This window comes from Pyrus communis, chromosome 4 (assembly GCF_963583255.1).
Source record: "Pyrus communis chromosome 4, drPyrComm1.1, whole genome shotgun sequence".
In the NCBI taxonomy this organism is placed as follows: Eukaryota; Viridiplantae; Streptophyta; class Magnoliopsida; order Rosales; family Rosaceae; genus Pyrus; species Pyrus communis.
The window spans coordinates 6,624,853-6,645,349 of NC_084806.1; the positions used below are offsets into that span (position 1 = coordinate 6,624,853).

At 35.7% G+C, this 20,497-nt stretch overlaps 1 protein-coding gene and 2 pseudogenes across 1 annotated transcript; 1 reads left to right on the forward strand and 2 right to left on the reverse strand.

The window, feature by feature from the left end:
- Window positions 1-527: 527 nt before the first annotated feature.
- LOC137732587 (uncharacterized) lies at window positions 528-3,766 on the reverse strand (annotated as a pseudogene).
- A 1,119-nt stretch (window positions 3,767-4,885) lies between these two features.
- On the forward strand, window positions 4,886-9,287 carry LOC137730569 (aspartic proteinase 36-like; annotated as a pseudogene).
- A 7,680-nt stretch (window positions 9,288-16,967) lies between these two features.
- LOC137732588 (uncharacterized) lies at window positions 16,968-19,935 on the reverse strand. Its single transcript, XM_068471905.1, has 3 exons — window positions 19,840-19,935; window positions 17,448-17,728; window positions 16,968-17,172 (listed from the first exon to the last, which is right to left on the reverse strand). Exons 1-3 carry the CDS (start codon window positions 19,933-19,935, stop codon window positions 16,968-16,970), a joined length of 582 nt encoding a protein of 193 aa, XP_068328006.1.
- Window positions 19,936-20,497: the final 562 nt, after the last annotated feature.

Sequence of the window (20,497 nt, forward strand, 5' to 3'; positions counted from 1 at the left end):
CTCCATGGCTTCTTCTTTGAACGCTCGAATGTCTGCAACTGCAAGCGATTTCTTCCAGGATTTGCAGCAATCCCTTCATCATTTTCCGGTGGGTCACCGCCGCGATGCCTGATTCAAGAAGTTCAGGTTCGAAAACGGTGCACTCGCTGAATCAAATTCATCGATTTTTTTTCCAATCTTGTAAATTTGTTTAACTTTTGATTGAATGATTGGGTTCGGAATCATTACCCTCTGCAAATTTGTAAATTTATTCTATCTATTTCAATCGCACTCTTGTAAACCACGGAGAGGCCACTTGGAGGTGGTTCAACAGCCAGGTAACCGCAAAGTGAAGGCTCAACCCCCCCTCCGTTGCCTGAAACCCAGGATGAGGTGCTGTGAATTATGCAATTCGATCGAGAAAGCTCCCGTTTGGATTTTCAATTAATTGTTTAATCAATCATTTTTTCTTTGTTTTGTGTTTTTTGATCATCTGAAAAATGTTGCTGATGTTTGTTTGGATTGTTGGTTTGTGAATTTTTGAAGGAAAATTGGCTGATGTTGTTCTTGGAGTTGATTTTGTGGAGCCCTATGTGGTAAAGATCTATGATTTTTGGTTCGCATCCGCCATCGTTGTTGTTGGTGTTCCTTATGCAAGGAGAGAGATGCTCGAGGAGCACTCACGTTTTGGACGCTTGGAGTTTTTTTTATACAAAGTGAAGGAGATAACAAGTTAACAACAATTTAACACTGTTAAAATGGTGGACAGATGTCACAAAACTATTAAAGCCATAAAGAGGCCACATCTATTTGGGTACAAAAAATTTGAACTCAAACGGTATAAATACGTGATAAGAGTAGCATTTTTGCTTATTAAACGGTTGCTTGTTTATCCTACTTTTCCTTACGATTTCTTGTGTATCCTACTTTTCCTTGCAAGCAAGAGTGCTGTCTCGTGTCTAGCATTTGCAATGTCGCATTTTGCTCCTAAAGAAATCAAGGGCTCGCACAGTGGCCTCCTCTTGCTGCTAACATCAACGGAGTGTATCCATCGGCATCAGAAGCACATCAGAGCCCCTGCTTATCAATGTATGAACAAAATCTGTGGGGCCGTGTTGTGCTGCCTGATGTAGAGTCCCATAAAACTCAACAGGACTATCGAGTACCTTTTGAGGTGCAGCATTCTTAAGCAACAACTTTCAAATTCTTCACAGTTTTGATTTGTATCGAATAGTTCCATTACCGTCTGACCACGTTTATTCTGCAGGTTTATGTCAGCCCCAGGGTCGATAAGCAATTTGAAAGTTTCCAGGTAACCGCCCTCTGCAGCTATCATGGCAGCAGAGCATCCCTTTTCATCTTGCTCATTGTGATCAATGTCTGCCCCCTCAATCAGTTTTTTCAAAGCCTCAATACCATTTGCTTGAGTCACAAGCATTAGAGGAGAAAATACTGATGTATTGCTTGATTGAACAATTTCACCAGATCGAATCACGTCTACAACTGCTTGTCGGAAGCCAAGAGCACCCCTTGCTGACTCTGCTATTACTCTTGCACTCTGGCCAGCAGAATTCACCAGGCCAAAATCAGCACTGTCTGAAGCCAGATTTTTAAGGCATTCCTGGTGTTTATATCTAGCAGACCAGCACAGATCATTTGTGCAGTTTTGTCCAGATTTTGTCTGAGAGTTGATATTGCACCCGGCACCACTCAATCATTGAAGAATCTTATTTAATCCAAGTCGTGACACCATGTGAACGGGCAGTCAGTTTCTGAATTTGTTGTCTTAATTGGAACTACTACATCTGCACCGCAATTTAACAGAACCTCTACCGCTCTTTCATTGTTATATAAGATGGCTTGGTGAATGAGAGTCCTCCCAAAGTGAGGAATGTTAGGAGAGTGGTGTTGCAAGAGCATGCGCAAGATAACACTGGTGGCTTCAAAATACTCCACAGCACACCAGGTCACGCTGTAAGCCTCGGCTAGTCCTGCACCCACCCGAAACTCTTCTCCTGTATTTACATCCCAGGACCAGCCTCCAAGGCTCACTTTTGTATCTGTTCTGGCTCCAGCCTGTTATTTCGTTCCAAAAGGTACGTAACGTTAGATAGGAAGTGTATAACTATAAAGGTATGCATACTAGCCGATGAGTTAGGGATACACCTGCAAGAGGAGTCTGGCAACAGAAATTTGCTGGCTAATAATGGCAGAAATAAGCACATTACAGTAAACATTAGTGTGTAGGAATGGCTTAGACGATTGAAGCAGCGCCCTGTCAGTTGCATCAGCATCCACCCCACACTGCCAACAAGAAATAGCATCACTGTCATGGAACAAAGGTTAAATGTTCAAGCAATTACAACACATACACATTTCGGTGATGGCAACCTTGATTGTGCATCACACTTATTTATGTTGAAGCATACTTTAAGGCAATTGTAGGCTCAGCACAAGTCCTGGTTTAGAAAAGCGCTTTCAGCATAAGCGCTTGCTAAAATTTAAAACCATAAAGGAATTTTGATTAATGTATGATGTTAAAAGACTGTTACCTTGATGAGTGTGTCAACTACATCAACGAAGCCTCTGCAGCAAGCAGAAAGACGAGCATGCACAGCCGCCTGAGGGCGGGGATCATGTCGGACCCCATGAGCATCTCTGCGGAACTAGCCCTGCCCAAGTAGCTTGCCTCCAACAGAGCCTCCTCGCATGCCGGCTGAGATGCACCGCCTTTGGTAAGCACCTCCAATATCTCCAACTGTCCCTCCCTTACTGCTGCATTTATATCTTACTCGTAAAAAAATGATTTTAGGCAGTATGTTATGTCAGGGTTAGGAGGAATTTTCAGCAGCAATGATTATGATTAAGGCTTTTCGAAGCAAATGCAAAAAACCTTAGTGACGAAATAGGTTCTTACTCGTCAATAGATACGAAGATTGGTGTCACTTTGTCAGTCCGATGATCACGGACACAGCTGAGTCCCTGGGACTTTTGCTGAGCGAGGTGGGACTTTCTTTTTCTTTTTCTTTTTTGGTCAGAAAGGTGTGACTTTCTTTCTGCTTACTTTGGGTGAATATTTTGTTTCTGTTTTAAAGATTTTTTTATATTTATGAATATTGAAAACGGAAATTAAAATTTTAACTTATTTTTAATTTATTTTTAAGTTAATTAGACTTGCGAGACCCATTATATGTCACATCAACACATATAATTATTTTAAAAAGAAAACTAATGAAAATAACTTGAAAACTTTGAGTTTTAACGATAAAAATAAAATAAAGGGTAAAGTGAATAGTACCATGTTTGACTTTTTAATGTAAAAATGTGGTTTTTTGTTAAAGTGAACAGTACCGTAGGCTTTTTGTTAAAACTCCATTTTTTTTAAATTTTGATAGAAGAAACATATTGATTTGAGACACCTATTACTAGGACTAGATTGATTAAATTTTCAATTTCAGATATAGTGTGAATAAATTTTGAAGACCCTTTGTGATAAAAAAAATAAATAAAAAAAAAAACTACTTATGTGTCACTGTCACATCATGATGGTGTGGGTGAATTACCATTTATGATAAAAATAAACCCATTTAAATATGAAAAATAGTATTACCAAAGAGGAGAAGAAAAGGAAAAACGTAAAAACGTAAAAACGTGAAAACTTCTCCCATTGCTTCCCTTCTCCCTCATTGCTTTTCCATTTCTCTCGATTGTTTAAGCCTAATTTCCAGTTTTTATCAAGTGTATGAAAACTTGGACGCTCTCCATCGTGCAAGTCCACACCCTCCATGCTCTTATATCTCAGAAAAAGTGTATAAATTTCTATTTTGTGATTTACAATTGCGATTGATTTACAGCTGAGTTGTGAGGAAGACGTGATTGTTCGTCCAATAAAAGAGGCCAGTTCAGATTCAGTTTTTGTAATTTTACCATGCGGAACTACTTGTCGTAAATTTACCATGGGGACCCTACACCTATGAATAAATTATATTTATCGTACAATCATAATTCCAACCGTTCATTATTTTTATCATCGTCTAAAGGAAGTTAAAGAAGCTCAAAAGCTCAGAGAAGCAGTTGTAGAAACTGGGATCGAATTCAGCACAAAGACAAAGTCACTTATTTTCCAGGGCTTTTCTTTTCTCATGTTATCAAGAATTGAGCTGCTTCAACTTGTCGTGTAAATTAATAGAAGAGATGGAAAATCGCATGGTGGTGAGTAGACATGGAAAACACTGTACAAGTAACATGTGGTTAAACTAATGAAGGATAATCCGTATACTTAACAAATCAAATGTGAATTAACTAATGCGATCCTCCGGTTTGGTAGTTTATATTCATACGTGAACAGCGAAAGAGTAAAACGGTATGCTAGAAGCAAGGTTTCCGTTTTTAACTGGAAGGAAAGGGAAGTGAAGTGGGAATACTGAAAATGTCGTCAATCCTTAAAAGCCGAAAAGGAAAACAAAAGCTCAAAAAGGAGGTACTGGACCACAACAGCAGCACACGAGGCAAATACATACAAACAGGCCCCCATTCGAATGTTCTCCCTTTATTACACAAGTACTACTGGAAGAGAGAAGGAGGCCTGTTTCTGTTTAGGGTTAACAAAAGAAGCTTAAAAGCTTCAATGGACACTTCTGGAAAATAATGGACCCCAAAAGTAGTGACCCTTCTCAAATTTGGGCTTAAAGGTAGCTCCCCAATCCAATCCATTTATTAAGCTCTTCAAGGCTGAGGACTTGCACTTTCCCGCAGGAGAAAATTTTACACTTTGTGCACCCATAAACATAAAGCTACAAAATACAAGAGAAGTCAAAATAAGAAACTTTCCCGGGCCTTTTTCTTTTCTCATGCTCTCTCTCTCAGAGGAAGAAGAAATAAGAACCTTCCTATATATGAAAGAAGGAACAAGCACACGACCACCGTAATCTATCTTTGTCCCGATACTAAATTCATTAGCTAGCTTTATGATCACTGAGTAGCTGCATCCATAGACCCTTTAACTACATTTCAGATTGATTAATTTTTCATATGCTTAGCAGAATGGGAGCCTGCGTGCTTTTTGCCTTGGTGGTTGTCATTTCTATCTTTGGTGTCTCCGCCGGAAATGTTTTTCATCTACATAGAGCATTTCCGATGAATCACCGTGTCGAGTTAGAGCAGCTCCAAGCTCAGGACACAGTCAGGCACCGCCAGTTTTTGGGTGGTGTTGTAAACTTGTCGGTCGCCTTCCCAAAGCATATCCACTCTCTCATCGGGTAATCTTTTCATTATTTATTTATCCGTACGTGTAAAAATTGTATGGTAAGGTTTAGCGGCCGGGTAATCAAGTTTTAGGGTTTTCTTGCTTCAAACTACATGACATTATTTATTTATTCTTTTTTTTTTTCCTTTTCTTGGAAGCTGTTGTATAGGAACAGACATAATTATAGCAATTTATGGCACTACCTTATCATATTCTACTCATATATAACTTTTGGCTTAAATTTGTAGAAGGTAGCAATTTGAGGTAGTACCATACATAATTTTTCTGAGACATAACTATGGCAAGTTCTTATATCATATTTCTCTTGTATTTTAGTCTCTAATTAGGTTTATTAAAATTATAATTGTATAGAAAGTTAATGACTAGTTTCCACCAAGAGAGTTCTATGTGCTGATTGACACCGGTAGTGAGGTGTTTTGGGTTTCCTGCAGTTCCTGCAATGTATGCCCTCGATTTACTGGACTTGGGGTAAGTTTTTTGTTTTGTTTTTCTTTCGTTGTATGCTATTTTTTAACGTTTTGCCAATTTAAACCGCTGCTAAAACAGTTTAGAGACATTTTGAGACTGGTACAAAATTAATTGTCTATTGTCATAGATGTTGGTGTAGCCGACCCCATTTAGTGGGTTAAACCTTGGTGGTTGTTGTCATAGATATTGGTATACTAATTGGCAAGTGTCCTTAAGTGATTGGTTGTATATGCCCTTGTGTAATTGGTCGAGGTGATCAGAGTGATTACAAGTGTTTACTAGGAGGTTACAAAAAATTGGTTAAGGGCTTATGACTTGTTAGCTAAGTAAGCTTACACTGTAGTTGTATAAATATCTCATTTGATTTGTAACGATTCCTGATTTCATTTTACTGAACACAAAGCTTTTCATTCTCTTACTTCCTAATCCTCTTTTATTCTTTTCATTTTCTCAAATGCTAAATCCCATGTTACGAGCAGGTAAATCCCATGAAGGGTAATCCTGCGTTCATTTGTTTGGTTTTGGTTTTCTCTGGAATACAGTTTCTTGAAGCTGCTCAATGATGTTAATTTTGGTTAAGTGGTCTTATCAATTCGAATTTGCAATGAGAGCACACGATCTCTTTGAATTCTTTTCTGCTATGAATATGATTCCACCTCCTGCAAGCTACATGCCTACTGCTCCTGTTTATCCTCAACCACAAGATCTAGTTTCAATGCCTATTGCTTATAGTTTTGTCGGATAGTCCACGAGACCCTTTCCTTCTCCGTCCACAAACACATCCAGTTCTCAGTCCAGAAATCAACAGGCTCCATTTCAATGTGTACAACTCCTGTATATAGTAGCTGTTTTGGTGAACGTCCACCAAAAGTCTACAGAGATGTTGGAACTTCATAGTCCTCTGTTTAGCAGAGCCACCTTTTGTGGGTTTAAAAGTAGAGGTAGTTTTTCATATGCTGTTCGATACATCCACTTCCCACAATCAGAACCAATTAAGAGATCTTCCAAACTGTCCATTGTCTTCAAAAATGGATCTGTCCACACATCATGATCAGCCGTAACATTCAGAAGGATGATAGTATTGTTCAGTACATGCCCACAGGTCACATTCCAACAAAGGATTGCATAGTCCTGTGTTTGTGAGACATTGTGCTAATCTCAAAACTTGGGTTCCCCATTTGAGATTTGTTTTATCTGGGGGGTGGGGGATAGTGATAAGTGATTCGTTGTATATGGCCTTATCGTTAGAGTGGCTATAAATGTTTGTTAGGAGAGATTACATAGTTAAAGGCTTCCGAGCTAAGTAAAGCTTAGATTATAGCTGTATAAATAGCTCTGCAGCTCATTTGATTTGTAACGATTCCTGGTTTCGTTTTACTGAATACAGAGCCTTTCATTTTCTTGCTTCATTGTTCCTCTTTTCTTCTTCATTTTCTCAAATCCTTCAACGTAACTAATAGTTTTGAAGTGTAATTCATTTCTTGAATTGAGATCATGACTGACTATATACATGTTTACCGGAGTTTTGTTTCAATACTAATCTTCTATCTGTTATTTCGTTTTCCTAAGTGTACTTTAACATGTTTAACAGACTCCCATTAGTCTCTATGACTATGACAAGTCCTCTACTGCGGGACTGCTCCCTTGTTCGGACCGAAGGTGCAAACATTGCTCTGACGATAGCAACCAGTGCGAGTATTATATTCCGTATACGGGCGGAGCAGAAACCACCGGTTATTTCGTATCAGATGAGTTTTCTTTTGATATGATTCCAGTGCACTCTCAAGTTGCGCATGGATCTTCAACACCCATTATTTTTGGGTGCGTAAACTAAATAGTAAAATTTCAAGCATCTGTTTATTATTAATTGGCTCAAATTGAAAATTCTCAGCATCTCTTTGTTAGAGCTTAATTGTTGGAATTAATGCTAAATTGAGATACATACATATATATATATATATATATATATATATAGTGTACTTTGCCTGGTAGTGTTGCCACATAGCTAGTAGCAAAAGATGATGATGCTGAGTACATTATTTCCTTGATATTTTTGGAAACAGGTGTGCTACCACGGTGTCCGGTCTTTTGGCTAGGACTGAGGTTTCACTCAATGGGGTATTGGGATTGAGCCAAGGCCCATTGTCTGTCATATCACAGTTATCCTCTCGAGGGATAACTCCGAGTGTCTTCTCTCACTGTTTAAAGGGAGATGGAAATGGTGGAGGTATACTCATACTTGGAGAGATTTTGGAGCCGAGTATTGTGTATACTCCCCTTGTCCCCAAGTAAGCACTCTATCCTTGAACTTTTTTGTTTAATTGAAAATATGAGTATTTTATCTTTTGAGTTAATATAACTAGTTTTAACTACTATTTCAGAAAGTCTTATTATGCAATCAACCTTGAAAGCATTGCAGTCAATGGAAAAATCTTGCCCATTGATCCAGCAACTTTCAGAACATCAGATGAGCGTGCTACTTTTGTCGACACGGGAACCACGTTGGCATTTTTTGTAGAAGAGGCATATGAACCTCTTGTCCATGCAGTATGTTCGTTTACTTTGTTTGATTGCCATTGTCAATTGCTATTCTTTTTTAACTTTTAAATCATTTCCGTTCTTGAGTGTGTGGTTATGCAATATCTCAATTCTTTGTTCGGAGCTGATTTTGTTTTTGTTGCTTGTGCAGATAACTTCGGCTTCCAATTTTGTGTCTCTGATCATTTCAGGAGAGTTGCAATGTTATCTGACCTACACCAGGTTAGTTCTCTCTTTTTCACAGAGAGTCACTCATTCTAAAAGAAAAACCAAGACATAATGTATTTCCATTAACCTTTCAGTTTGGGAAAGTCATTTCCTTCGGTCACACTCAACTTTGCAGCTGGTGCGTCAATGACTTTGAAACCACAAGACTACCTGCTATATTCAGGATCTCATGTGAGGCTTCCTAATTAACCAAAAGAAAAAAAAAAAACTATTTGTTCAAAGCAAATGAATATTATCGTACTAATGATTGTATGGAATGTGTAAACTGAATGGTTCGTTCTATTCTATTGGTTACAGGTTGGTGCTGCCATGTGGTGCTTAGGTTTCAAGAAAGCTCATGGAGCAAGCCGGGGCTTCACAGTGTTAGGAGGTTAGGCCTCTAACACTACCGTGAAAATTTCAGAAAAATATTACAGTATTTAATGCTATTATTATTTTACAATTACTATACTTAAAGTAGTTGTTTTGTAACTTGTATTGCAGATCTTGTTCTGAGGGATAAGATTGTGGTATATGATTTAGCCCGTCAACAACTCGGATGGGCTAATTACAACTGTAAGTCTAATTAAACTACTCTTTTCTTTTTTCTAATTTCCTTCCCATACACACTTAGTTGTTTGTTGAGTTTATGGTTAAACACTCACTAATGTCATATTTCTTTTCAGGCGCATCTCCGGTGAATTTCTCTACGGCTTTTCATCCAGCACACCGAAGTGGAAGCAGTGGCTCATCAGGAGACACACTAATCAAGCTGCTAAAAACTGGGATTGTGCTCCTCTTGATGCATTTGTTCAATCTGTATATGTGATTTATACAACTTTCAGCATTCAAGCTTCTATGTTATGTGCACTGAGATAGAAATCTTTGGGATTTGATTTCTATCCTCCTCTTCGAGATAGCAAATTAGCATAATGAAAGTGAAACTGAAATTACTCAAATACAAAAATTGAAGCATTATACACAGGCACCTGTGGCCCAACTTAGTAGTGCTGCTATTACCTTCTTCTTTAGCATGTACTTGTCTTATAATTTTCTGTTTCAGTTCATTCTTCCAAGTCATCTTAATTCGCCCCTTCCGTGTTTGAAATCATTTCCTTAATATTGAACCTATCGAGTTAGAGAAAGAAAAAAAACCCATTACACAAATCATTAGAGTAATGAGCAGGTTAACAAAAGAACATGAGAAAAGAGAGACGCAGACTACAGAGAGGACAAGGTAGAACTTTGGAACAATGTTTATGGCTTTGACATGAGCTGCATCAAGAAGCAAGCCATGATGGAGCCCCTTGCGGACACCGTTGACCAAAACCAAATTTTTACAAACAGTCAGCTACTCAAGACAATGGATATATCTTAAGATGACTCCAGGAGATGCTTCCTTCACAGTCCCTTTCAAGCTTGTCGCTGAACGTGATGATTTCATTCAGGCTCTTGTAGCCTATTTTGGTCTGTCGTTTACGAAGTGTCAATAAATTGATGGGCTTCTCCACAGGGCCAAGATCACGGTCTACTCACTGGAAGCAAACAGTCCTGTACCCATGCCACAACCACAACACTACTCCCCAAATTAAAAGTAAAAGATACGGTAAATTCATGAGACTAGTAACACACAATCTTTTTTCTTTTCTTTTTTCTCACTCTTTGATCCTCAATTGAGGAATTTTGGTATTGTTATCTTTACAAGTGTACGTATCAACAAGCAGCCAGTATGCTCAAACATACCACATCGGGATGTAAGTTGCCCGCCGGACCAGAACAAATTGGAAAAATAGAAATACAACAGGTGTGTGTGCTGGACTCATGCCTTCCGGCGGTCGTTGATTGCAACTACGGTAGAGTATGGATGAGGCTGACAATGAAATGATGTTGATTTGGAAATTCGGGAGTGTGGCGGCCTTAGTTTGGTTTCCGTACGTAGTTACCAGTTGCATCTCAGATCAGATTTCTTTCGTTCAGTGTTAAAACTCAGTAACCCCCACAACTACTGAATAAGCTCGTTTCTTCCTTTACGAGCAGGAAATCGTTCCCTGGCTGCCTGTATTATACTCTCACGATCATCTAGAACTGCTACAACAACATCCTCACTCTTTGGCAAACCGGAAAGATTTCCCTCCGGTTGCTCTTCCATACGACCGATCCCGCCACCGCATAAAAGGTTAAAGGTTCAATCTCCGCAATGTTCATATACGACCTTGAATTAGAAACAAGTCATTTTCTACTTATAAGTTATAATGGTGTTCCTACGTAAACTGACTTTACCTCAGCTTCTTGACATCTAGATTATTTACTTTGTCCAAAATGGTGTGCCCCAAGCAATATTTACGGCAAATACAGTGCGCAGGAAAGGGCGGGTCGTTGCAATGAGTTCATCGTACACCAGTCAGGCAATTTCCCTTAATCATCTGGTTTCAGCACAGAGGATGGATGATGGATGCACCTGAAATAAAAGATAATACAAATACAAGTGTGAATTTTGGACTTCCAGAAACTCACAACTCAAAGCTTGGACTAATTGTAGTGAGATATGCCTAATCACAATTAATTTTTATTGTTATAAAACGTTTACTATGATTGACTGTTGATTGATGGGACCGTTTGACGAATTGCTTGCAACAATTGTGCTTCATCGGACATCCTACAGTGCTTTTTTTGGTCAAACGAATAACTTTGTGCTGCTTCAACACCAGAGACATCTGCAATGCTTGTTTTGTCATTACCTTTTGAATAGTTATCCCTTTGTTCTTCAACAGACATCCTAAAGTGCATTTTTTGTCAAGCGAATTACTTTAACAGACATCCTTTGTGAAGTGCTACGTAAAACGAATAACTTTTTTTTGTCAAACGATTTACTTTGTGGACCAATATCCCACCGTACTTATTTATTCTATTTTCGATTGATAAGTTTTCTTTTGCTAAATTATTTGTATTTGTACGCCATTGTTAATTAATATACTTTTTATTATAAATTATTTTAAAACAAAAATTATGAAAAAAAATAATGTAATAAAATAATAGTTTAAGTTGACATATTATAGGTCAAAATTAAAATATAAAACAGAAATTATGAAAATAATATGATAAAATAATAATTTAATTTGACATATTGATATTGGGTAGAGAGCAAAACTTTAAAAATGTCAAAGTGTCACATAAATTGTCAAATTAAATTAATTTCCTCTTTTGGAGATGGTTTAGAGTGATCTTAATTTCCTCTTTTGGAGATGGTTTAGAGTGATCTTTTTTTTTTTTTTTTTTAAAAAAAAAAAAAAAGTTGTATTACAAACAAAATCCCTACTTTAGTGAGTTAAAATGGCTATGACTCAATAATTAGCAAATAAGAATTATTTATTTATTTAAAATAATTTAAAATCAGTTAGCATTACATATGGAGAGCAAGAGCTCCTAGATGAATTCCTATTCTAGGAGGCGGATAGGGAGCCTGATTGGAGTTGAATTTTTTTTTTTTTTTTTTTTTTTAAATCCTCTCTAAATTATTTAGGAGGTCATTTAGGTTTTTCGGACTCATATTTCAATTGCATTGTCATTGTATACAATTATTTGCATGTGGTCAAATATTTTAATGGATAGGGTGTTGGATTTGTACCCATGCATCCCAGGTTTGAATCCCATGAATTATTGTAATAGTTTCGAACTCATAGTAGTAAATTTAAAATAAAAAAAACAAATTGTATACAATTATGAGTATGCATATTAAATTTGATTTGATTTTTTTTTTTTACCAAACGATATTATCTACACTAAGAAAGTGGTGGAGTGGATAAGTCTCACAATGACCTAGCAATTATGTGGTTAAAATTTGCCTTTGGCGAGAATCAAACTTAAGATCTTACACTTACAAATGAATAAGAATACTACTAGATCGTAGTACTAAGTGGCTTTTTAAATTTGATATTGAATTTCATGAATTATTTCTTAAATTTTATATGTTTATGTTATGGATAAATAATAAGGTTGATATCTAATTTCAGTATTAGTCTAACGCTTATTTTTAGTTACGCCTCCTGAAACTTCATTTTTATCTCATTTTGCCCTTTGTAACTCAAAAGTCACCACTTACTCCATGAAACTCAAAATTCGTTCTACTTTGACTTGTGGACTCTCTCTTCTTCCTGAAACTTATAGATCGTCTTCTCAAACATATGTGGGATACAACATCCAATAAGACTACGCCACGTGTGCAATATATTTGATTATAAATCTCCACTATGCGTTTACATTCAACAATCAAAGAATATTAAGTTTTTTTTAAAAAAAAATTGATTAGTTTGCCACACCCATATCAAACCCACACAAGAAATTAACAAATATAAGGAATGTAGAGCAAATTTTGAGTTTTATAGAAATGACTTTCAAGTTTTAGCGGATAAAATAAGATCAAAATCGAGTTTCGGAAGGGCAAAAAAGAGCAAACTTTGAGTTTTAGAGAGTAAAATAGCAACTTTTAAGTTACAAACAAAATGAAATTAAAATCGACTTTAGAAGGTGTAGCTAAAAATAACTTTAATCTAATTGGGATTTCATCTGAGAAGAATACATTTCATCTGAGAAGAATACACCTTTTGAAGCTGTCATTTTATGCAGAAATTTTTTAGCATGATTCCATATACCAAATTATTATAAAAATGGGCTGTGAGGGTTGTGTTTCTATAAGGAACAACAAGTGGATTGTGTTATCTTAAATTCTTGGACACGTGGGTGGCGATGAAATCATGCTCAAGATTTAAAATTTGGAAAGTAAAATAGTTTGTGTTTCCGGTCTCCCAGTCTCCGATACAAAGACTGGAACTTCCTTATATGTGCTTTGTCACAAATATTCCACAAGTTCACTACCCAGTAGTATAAAACAGCCCCCACCCCCTCCACCACTCAACCCCTCCTCACCGCCACCGACACCTCAACTCTCATTCTCATTCTCTCCTTCTGCTCCCAGCTGCCTCTTTTGACAACCACTATGGCGGAGTATGAAAATCAAAACCCTCCTCCACATCTCAATGAGACTCTGACCATCCTCTTGGCCTTAGCTGCCATTCTGTTCGCCCTCGGGGTGAATCCAAGCTATTTTGTCAAACCTCCCTCTGCCGATGTAGTTTGCAATTGCAAACCGAATAACTGTCCATGCCTTCCTCCTTTCTACATTTTCTCTGTCGTTGCCACGGCAGCACTGTCAGTTGTTTGGTTCGGACTTTTTGTCCTCTCCGCCCGACTTCAATACCGCTTCGTTATCTGGGTAGGGCTTGGGTTAGTGTGGGCTACCTGCTGGCTCGCGTTACGCAGCATCCTTTCACCCCAATTTTATAATCCAATGATTTATTCCTTCAATCCTATTCTGGTCGTTTTATTGTTGTTTAATCTAAGATTTCGAAATATCTGGGACCGCGTGATCCATGTCATAACTGACAACTGCGTATTTTGGAACTATATCACGGGAAACTATTAATATTTGGGTATTTGTCTTTTCCAATTTTTTTTTCTTTCTTCTTCTTTTATATATATATATGGAAATTACCATTTTTTAATTTATGTTTGTCATCCTTGCACAGGTAACATTTTAATCTTTTTTGAAATAAACATAATTCTAAGATTTATGCTTTCTTTTTATAATTATTTTATAGAAAAATCATTCTAATTAATTCATGTTTATCTTTTTTTTAGAGTATATTTTCTGGCCTCGAAGTCAAAACTATTAATACACATATTATAGAGGTATACATATTTTTTAAAATACTCTCAAATAATACATGCACATAAAACATGTTCTGTATTTGACTAACTACGATATGCGTATATATAATGTATAAAAGTAGTTGATGTTGCTCAAATACAAAATATATTGAAAAAATAAAGTTGCTGCAATTGGCAACATAAAAGCTAGATAAATTATAGCTGAACCTAGTTGCCAGATGTAGAGCTGGTTTGGGGTTGTTGAAATTTTGTAAAAGCAACTTCTTAAATAAAGTTGGAGCTAAAATTGTATTTGGTAAAAAAAAAAAAAAAAAAAAAGGTTATTTTTCCAAAACATGGTTCTAAACAGCAGCAAACATAAGCAATTCTAACCATGCTTCTCAAAAAAATTTTTTTTTTTCATAAAATGCAGGTGAACAGTATCATTTAATGAAACTTTATATTGACAATACTACCCCTTTTTTTTTTTTTTTTGGTGCTAAAAGCATTGTTGGCACTATAGTTTACCAAACACTTACCTTTTTTTTTTTCACAGCTGTTTTCCCACAACACAACATAAGCAGTTTTGAAAAAAAAAAAATCTTCAGGCTAGTTTGGTATTGCTGCGCTTTAAAAAAAATGTTTCTACTGTGTTGTGAGAATAAATAACTGTAAAATAAAGTTGTTAAGTATTTGGTAAACTTTTTTTTTAATTTTTTTTTAATAAAAGTGCTTTTAACAAAAAAAACATTGTCCAAGTGTTTGGTAAACTTTTATATAAATTATTGTGGATATGTTAAATGACTTAAAAAGATATAGTGTTGAATGTGAATAATAATTGTCAAAGAAAATAATGTAGGGGTAAAAATTGTAATTTTGTAAAATATGTGAGGGTATACTTGTCATTTAAAAATTTCATTAAATGGGCACTGATTTCTATGCTTTGAAAAAATAAACATTTTTTTTTTCCAGAAGCATGGTAAATCCTGCTTCTGCTTTTCTATGATTTTCTATTGTCATTGACAATTATCATTTTTTTTAGTTTGTTTTACTAAACACATTTGATGTTCTAAATTTTTTTTTAATAAACTGCTTTTTTTTCAAAACGCCACAATTAAAAACTCATCTTTGTGTGAGACTGAAATCCACATAGAAAAAAGTGCCCCAAAAAAAAAAAAAAAAACCACCTCAAATAATACAAACTACTATAGAGTAATGAGTTAAGGTCTTCAACCCAAATACGACACAAGATCATTGTATTTGTACTACATTGAATATAACTACCTCAAATAATACAAACTAAAAAAAATGCTCACTTTTTTTTTTTCCAGTGATTGATGCTTTTCGAAATAATACAAATGGTTGTTGTTGTTGTTTTTTTATTTTTTTGTCAATAACATAAAGGATTGTTCCAATGAAAAAATATAAATGTTTGTCACGTTACTTCTTTCTTTTATTTTTTGCATGAGTATCTTACTAATTTTTTAAATTATTTTCTCTTTCAATGTTATTTTCAGGTCAGTAGTAAGATGGAGGAGAGAGCTATTAATTATCAGCAAAATGCCCGATCCATTCATCTTATTTTGAATGTATTAGAACAATCGTTGTCTTTTCCTACTAGCTAGGTTTTTATATTTGGATCTCTCCATGTAAGACACTTGTTATATTTATTTGGTGAAGTGTGTAATTTTAATGTTTTGGATCTCTATATATGAGTTGTATATTTATTTGGTCAAGTGTGTTTGTAATTTTGGTTTTAATATGGAGTGTGCTATCCACACATCTCTTTTTACTTCTTATATACTCCTTGTCAATTTTTGTCTGTTGATTTTTTTTAATTTATCTGATCTGACAGCCAAAAATTAGAAAGGTGTATAAGAAGTAAAAAAAGGTGTGTGAAGAATATCACACCCCTTTAATATTTGTGTAAGTGTAATGTTTGAATATTTGTGTTAGAGAAGTGCTATTGGCTCTCCAAAAATCTCATTCTACACTCCTCACAAATGTATTTTTCTTTCTAAATGTAGAAAGTTTGGAATGTAGAATGAGAATTTTGGAATGCCAATAACAATTCCCTTTGTGTTACTGTAGATCATCCCCCACCATTTTTGGGTTTTTTCGATGCGGAGATCCTCTACCGCATTTTGTTTTGTGTGCTTCTTTACGTGCCTCCCACCAAGAACAAGGCTTCTTGCAAGCTCGTACAACAGCACATTCTCTGCATCATTTTTAATCCCACTTTTCCTAGCAAGCGAGAGCTCTCGTGTCTTGCATTAGTATTGTCGCATCTAGATCCTAAAGAAATCAAAAGCTCGCACAGCGTAGCGTGACCTCCTGTTGCTGCTAACATCAACGTAGTGTATCCATCAGCATCAAGAGCACATGACATCGGAACTCTTGTTTATCAATGTATAGGCTAAATCAACTTTGCCGTGTTGTGCTGCCTGATGTGGCGTACCATAACTCAACAGGACTATCCCTTTTGTGGTGCAGCATTCTTAAGTAATAACTTTTCAAATTCTTTGCCATTTTGATTTGTATCAAACAGTTCCATTACGGTCTGACCATGTTTATGAGCAGGTTCATATCAGCCCCAGCGTCGGTAAGAAATTTGAAAGTTTCCAGGTAACCACCCTCTGCAGCTATCATGGCAGCTGAGTTATCCCCTTTTCATCTTGCTCATTGAGATCAAAGTTTGCTCCCTCAATCAGTTTCTTCAAAGCATCAACTTAGTTTGCTTGGGTCACAAGTATTCGAGGAGAAAATATTGAAGTATCTTTTGATTGAACAATTTCACCAGATCGAATCACATCAACAACTGCTTGTCGGAAGTTAAGAGCCCACGTTGCTCACTCTGCAATAAGCTTGCATTTTGACCAGTAGCATTCACCAGGCCAAAATCAGCACCGTCTGAAGCCAGGATTTTAAGGCATTCCTGGTGTTTATATCTAGCACAGATCATTAGTGTAGTTTCTCCAGATTCTGTCGAAGAGTTGATATTGCACCCGGCACTAATAAATAGCATCACTGTCATGGAGAAAAAGTTATATGTTTCAAGCAATTAAAACACAGAGATTTTGATTATGGGAACCTTGATTGTACTTCACACTTATTTTTGTTGTCGACAGAGTTCAAGGATCATGTTTTAGGTAGACTCGGATAAAAGCATAACAACTTAAAAATCCTTATGAGCAGGATGTTATTCCTACATAAGCATTCTCAGACGAGCTCTAATTGACACGTAAACCCATATGGAAATTTTGATTAGTCTATGATTAAAAGTTACCTTGATGAGTTGAGAGTGTCAACTACATCAACAAAGCGTATGCAGGAAGCGGAAACAAGAGCATGCACAACAGCCTGAGGGCAGATAATGTCGGATCCCATGAGCATCTCGGCAGACCTAGCCCTGCCCAGGTAGCTTGCCTCCAACAAGGCCTCCTCAGATGCCTGCTGGGACGCGCCACCATTGATGAGCACGTCCAATATCTCCAAGTGTCCCTCCCTTATTGCTGCTGTTGTTGCATAGCCTCGAAACAGCTTTTGATTCACATTTGCTCCATAACTCTGTCACAGGAAAAGTGAACAAAACTAAAATTAGAGACATTCAAAGTGCTTTCCTCTAAATTTAAGCAAAAAAAAGGACGTTTTGATATAAGTGCCTGAGTTTTCAATTCTATAGACTAAACATTTGTTGGTTTTAGAGATTTAATTGAACATTTTTCCTACAAAATTGGAGTCTTATCTATCATAACTATCCTTTATTTGTACCAAAATTACAAATCTTACCATTGCCTAAATTCTTCACGTCAGGAAAAAAATGCAGAGATATTGAACAAATTTCCTACAATCTAGCTCCTTTGGGTACCGTTTGGTACGTGGGACGGGACGGAACAGAGTGAGACAAAGCGTTCCATCCCACATTTGGTGCGCCTAAAACGGGTGGAACGAGCTGTTCCACGGGACGAGTTTTGGGTGAATTTTCGTTCCACCTGACCCCCCTGGAACGACTCGTTCCACATCCGTGGAACACAAAATTATAACCTCTCCGTCTCCTTCTTCTTCCTCCTTGTTTACATCCGAGGGCATCTTTGCTCCCGCTCCGTTCTGTTCCGTCCTGTCCCGTCCCGTCCCGTCCTGTCCCATTCCGTTCCGTCTCGTCCCGTCTGCATAACAAACGATACCTTGATTCCCTCTAAAGATAATTATACAAAAAAAAAAAAAAAAGATTATCTACAATTTATAAAGGAATAAAATACCCTGCTGTTTGATTTTTTTTCCCTTTCAATGAAGAAATAAAATACCATTTAAGATATTTGTAGTAATCCATATATAAATTTTTGTAGTAATTCATATAAGAAAATAACATCGAGAATAATACAAACATACCAATAAAAAATATATGTATGAAAACAAACCTACTAAAACCCGAAATAAACGTACTAGTAAACAAAGTTGAAGAACAAGAGTAAATGTACCAATCAACGATATGTATAATATTAATCGTACCCATATGATACTAAATGGTACAATCCATAATGTATACAAAAACAATTGTAACAAAATCGTGAAAAAAACCTATCAATCAACGAGAACAAAACTAAACGTACAGGAAGCTAAAACTAAATGTATTGAAAGCTAAAACAAAACATACCAAAAGCTAAAACTAAATGTACCAATCAACGATATGTACACCCAAAAATTAAAAATAAACGTACCAATCAATACAAAACCAATATATGATAGCCAACAATAAACGTACCATTATCACTAATCAACAATATGTACAAATTCAAATGTATACAAAATAATTATCTAACAAAAAGTATCCTAAATAATAAACAAACAAAAAAATCTAAGCGTCCATCATTTCATTTATTTTTTTCAATTTTAGGATAAAAAAATGTTTTGAACGAAAACAAAAATTAAAAGGGATAATTGATAAATATGTTGAGCGAAGAAAACCAAAATTATTTCCTAAAAAATAATCCACAACTCCTAAAATACATGAATAAAAAAATGGCCGGATAAAAAAAATCTCTCAACTAATTAAAAGGACAAATTTAGAAATGATCAATATGTAAAATCTTAATTTAAAAAATACAATTATTTTTTTTAATTTAAAAAATAAGAAATACTAATGTGGCCTAACGTACCAAAGCGCCTTGATCAAAATTCTAAAAGACATTAATGTTTAATAAAAAAAATTCAAATTTGAAACGTTTAAATCTAATTAACTCATACGATAATAATATTAATAATTAATAACAATCTGGACTATCAGCATTTAGTTTCAATAAGAATCTTGATGCAATTTCACATCCATTTTCTGTCATTTCCCGAGAAACAAACACAATTATCATAAAAACGAGAGTTCAGGTTCTTTTAAGGAAATTATTAGGAAACTTGGCAAAACAATCAAAATTTAGATTCCATATAGAATTATAAACATCCTTTTAAATTTACAATAATTATAATCAAAAGTTGATGTGAAATATCCTTAATACAACTATTCTTCATAGTAGCCAGTGTGGTGCTTCAAATAACATACCCGAATTACTAATTATACACATCTGTTTCACCAATCCGCTAAACATACAGATTCCAAATGTAATTTACCTCAACTGTGTCCTTCAAAGTTGCCAGTAAGTTTCAATCCAGACATGAATTTTATTGACCGTATAACGCGCAGCATAGACAGCAGCAGCAGATACCATGGATGGGGAGTACACAATGATATGCAGGATTCCGAGCTCAGCTAGAAAGAAAACCATGTTCTTCATTTGCATTAGATTAATAAGAATATTTTAAGTATTCAGAAATCTCACCTCTCTCTATGAGATTTTGAGGGAATTGATTCAAAATTTTATATGGATCTCTATGAATTAATTAAACTTCATAAAAATTTATGGTTTTATAAATCTATTAAAATTTCTTAAATTTCCAATTGCATATACCCCTTAATCTCTCTATAATTCTTCAGTCAAATAGACATACAACACCCTTTAATTTATCAACCTATTTGATTTGTCTTTCCTACATTTTCTCTTTTCATTTTTAGTTGTCTAAACATGCTACTCTTACCACATATTGTATCATTTTTCTAAATAGAGATATGACTCACATGCGTTGATAGATCATACTTCTATTTAAATGATGATGCAAATAAATAGTAAGTGTAGCATTAAATTTAATTATCATTTGGCTGATGTCACGTGTGTGCCCTTTTTGCCGCTTTGCATCCATCATCGAACGGTTCAATTATGTACATAAATGTTTTATTTACAAGGTGATAGATATACGACAAGACTCATCGTTGACATTAATATGTGAAAT

What these genes read in the sequence shown, in the direction of transcription:
- LOC137732588 (XM_068471905.1), bottom strand. Translation starts at nt 19,935, where the DNA reads ATGGTTTTCTTTCTAGCTGAGCTCGGAATCCTGCATATCATTGTGTAC. An exon ending in TCTATGCTGCGCGTTATACG is followed by an intron (nt 17,729 to 19,839) that starts GTCAATAAAATT and finishes TTCCTGTGACAG; the next exon opens with AGTTATGGAGCAAATGTGAA. An exon ending in GACACTCTCAACTCATCAAG is followed by an intron (nt 17,173 to 17,447) that starts GTAACTTTTAAT and finishes GCTATTTATTAG; the next exon opens with TGCCGGGTGCAATATCAACT.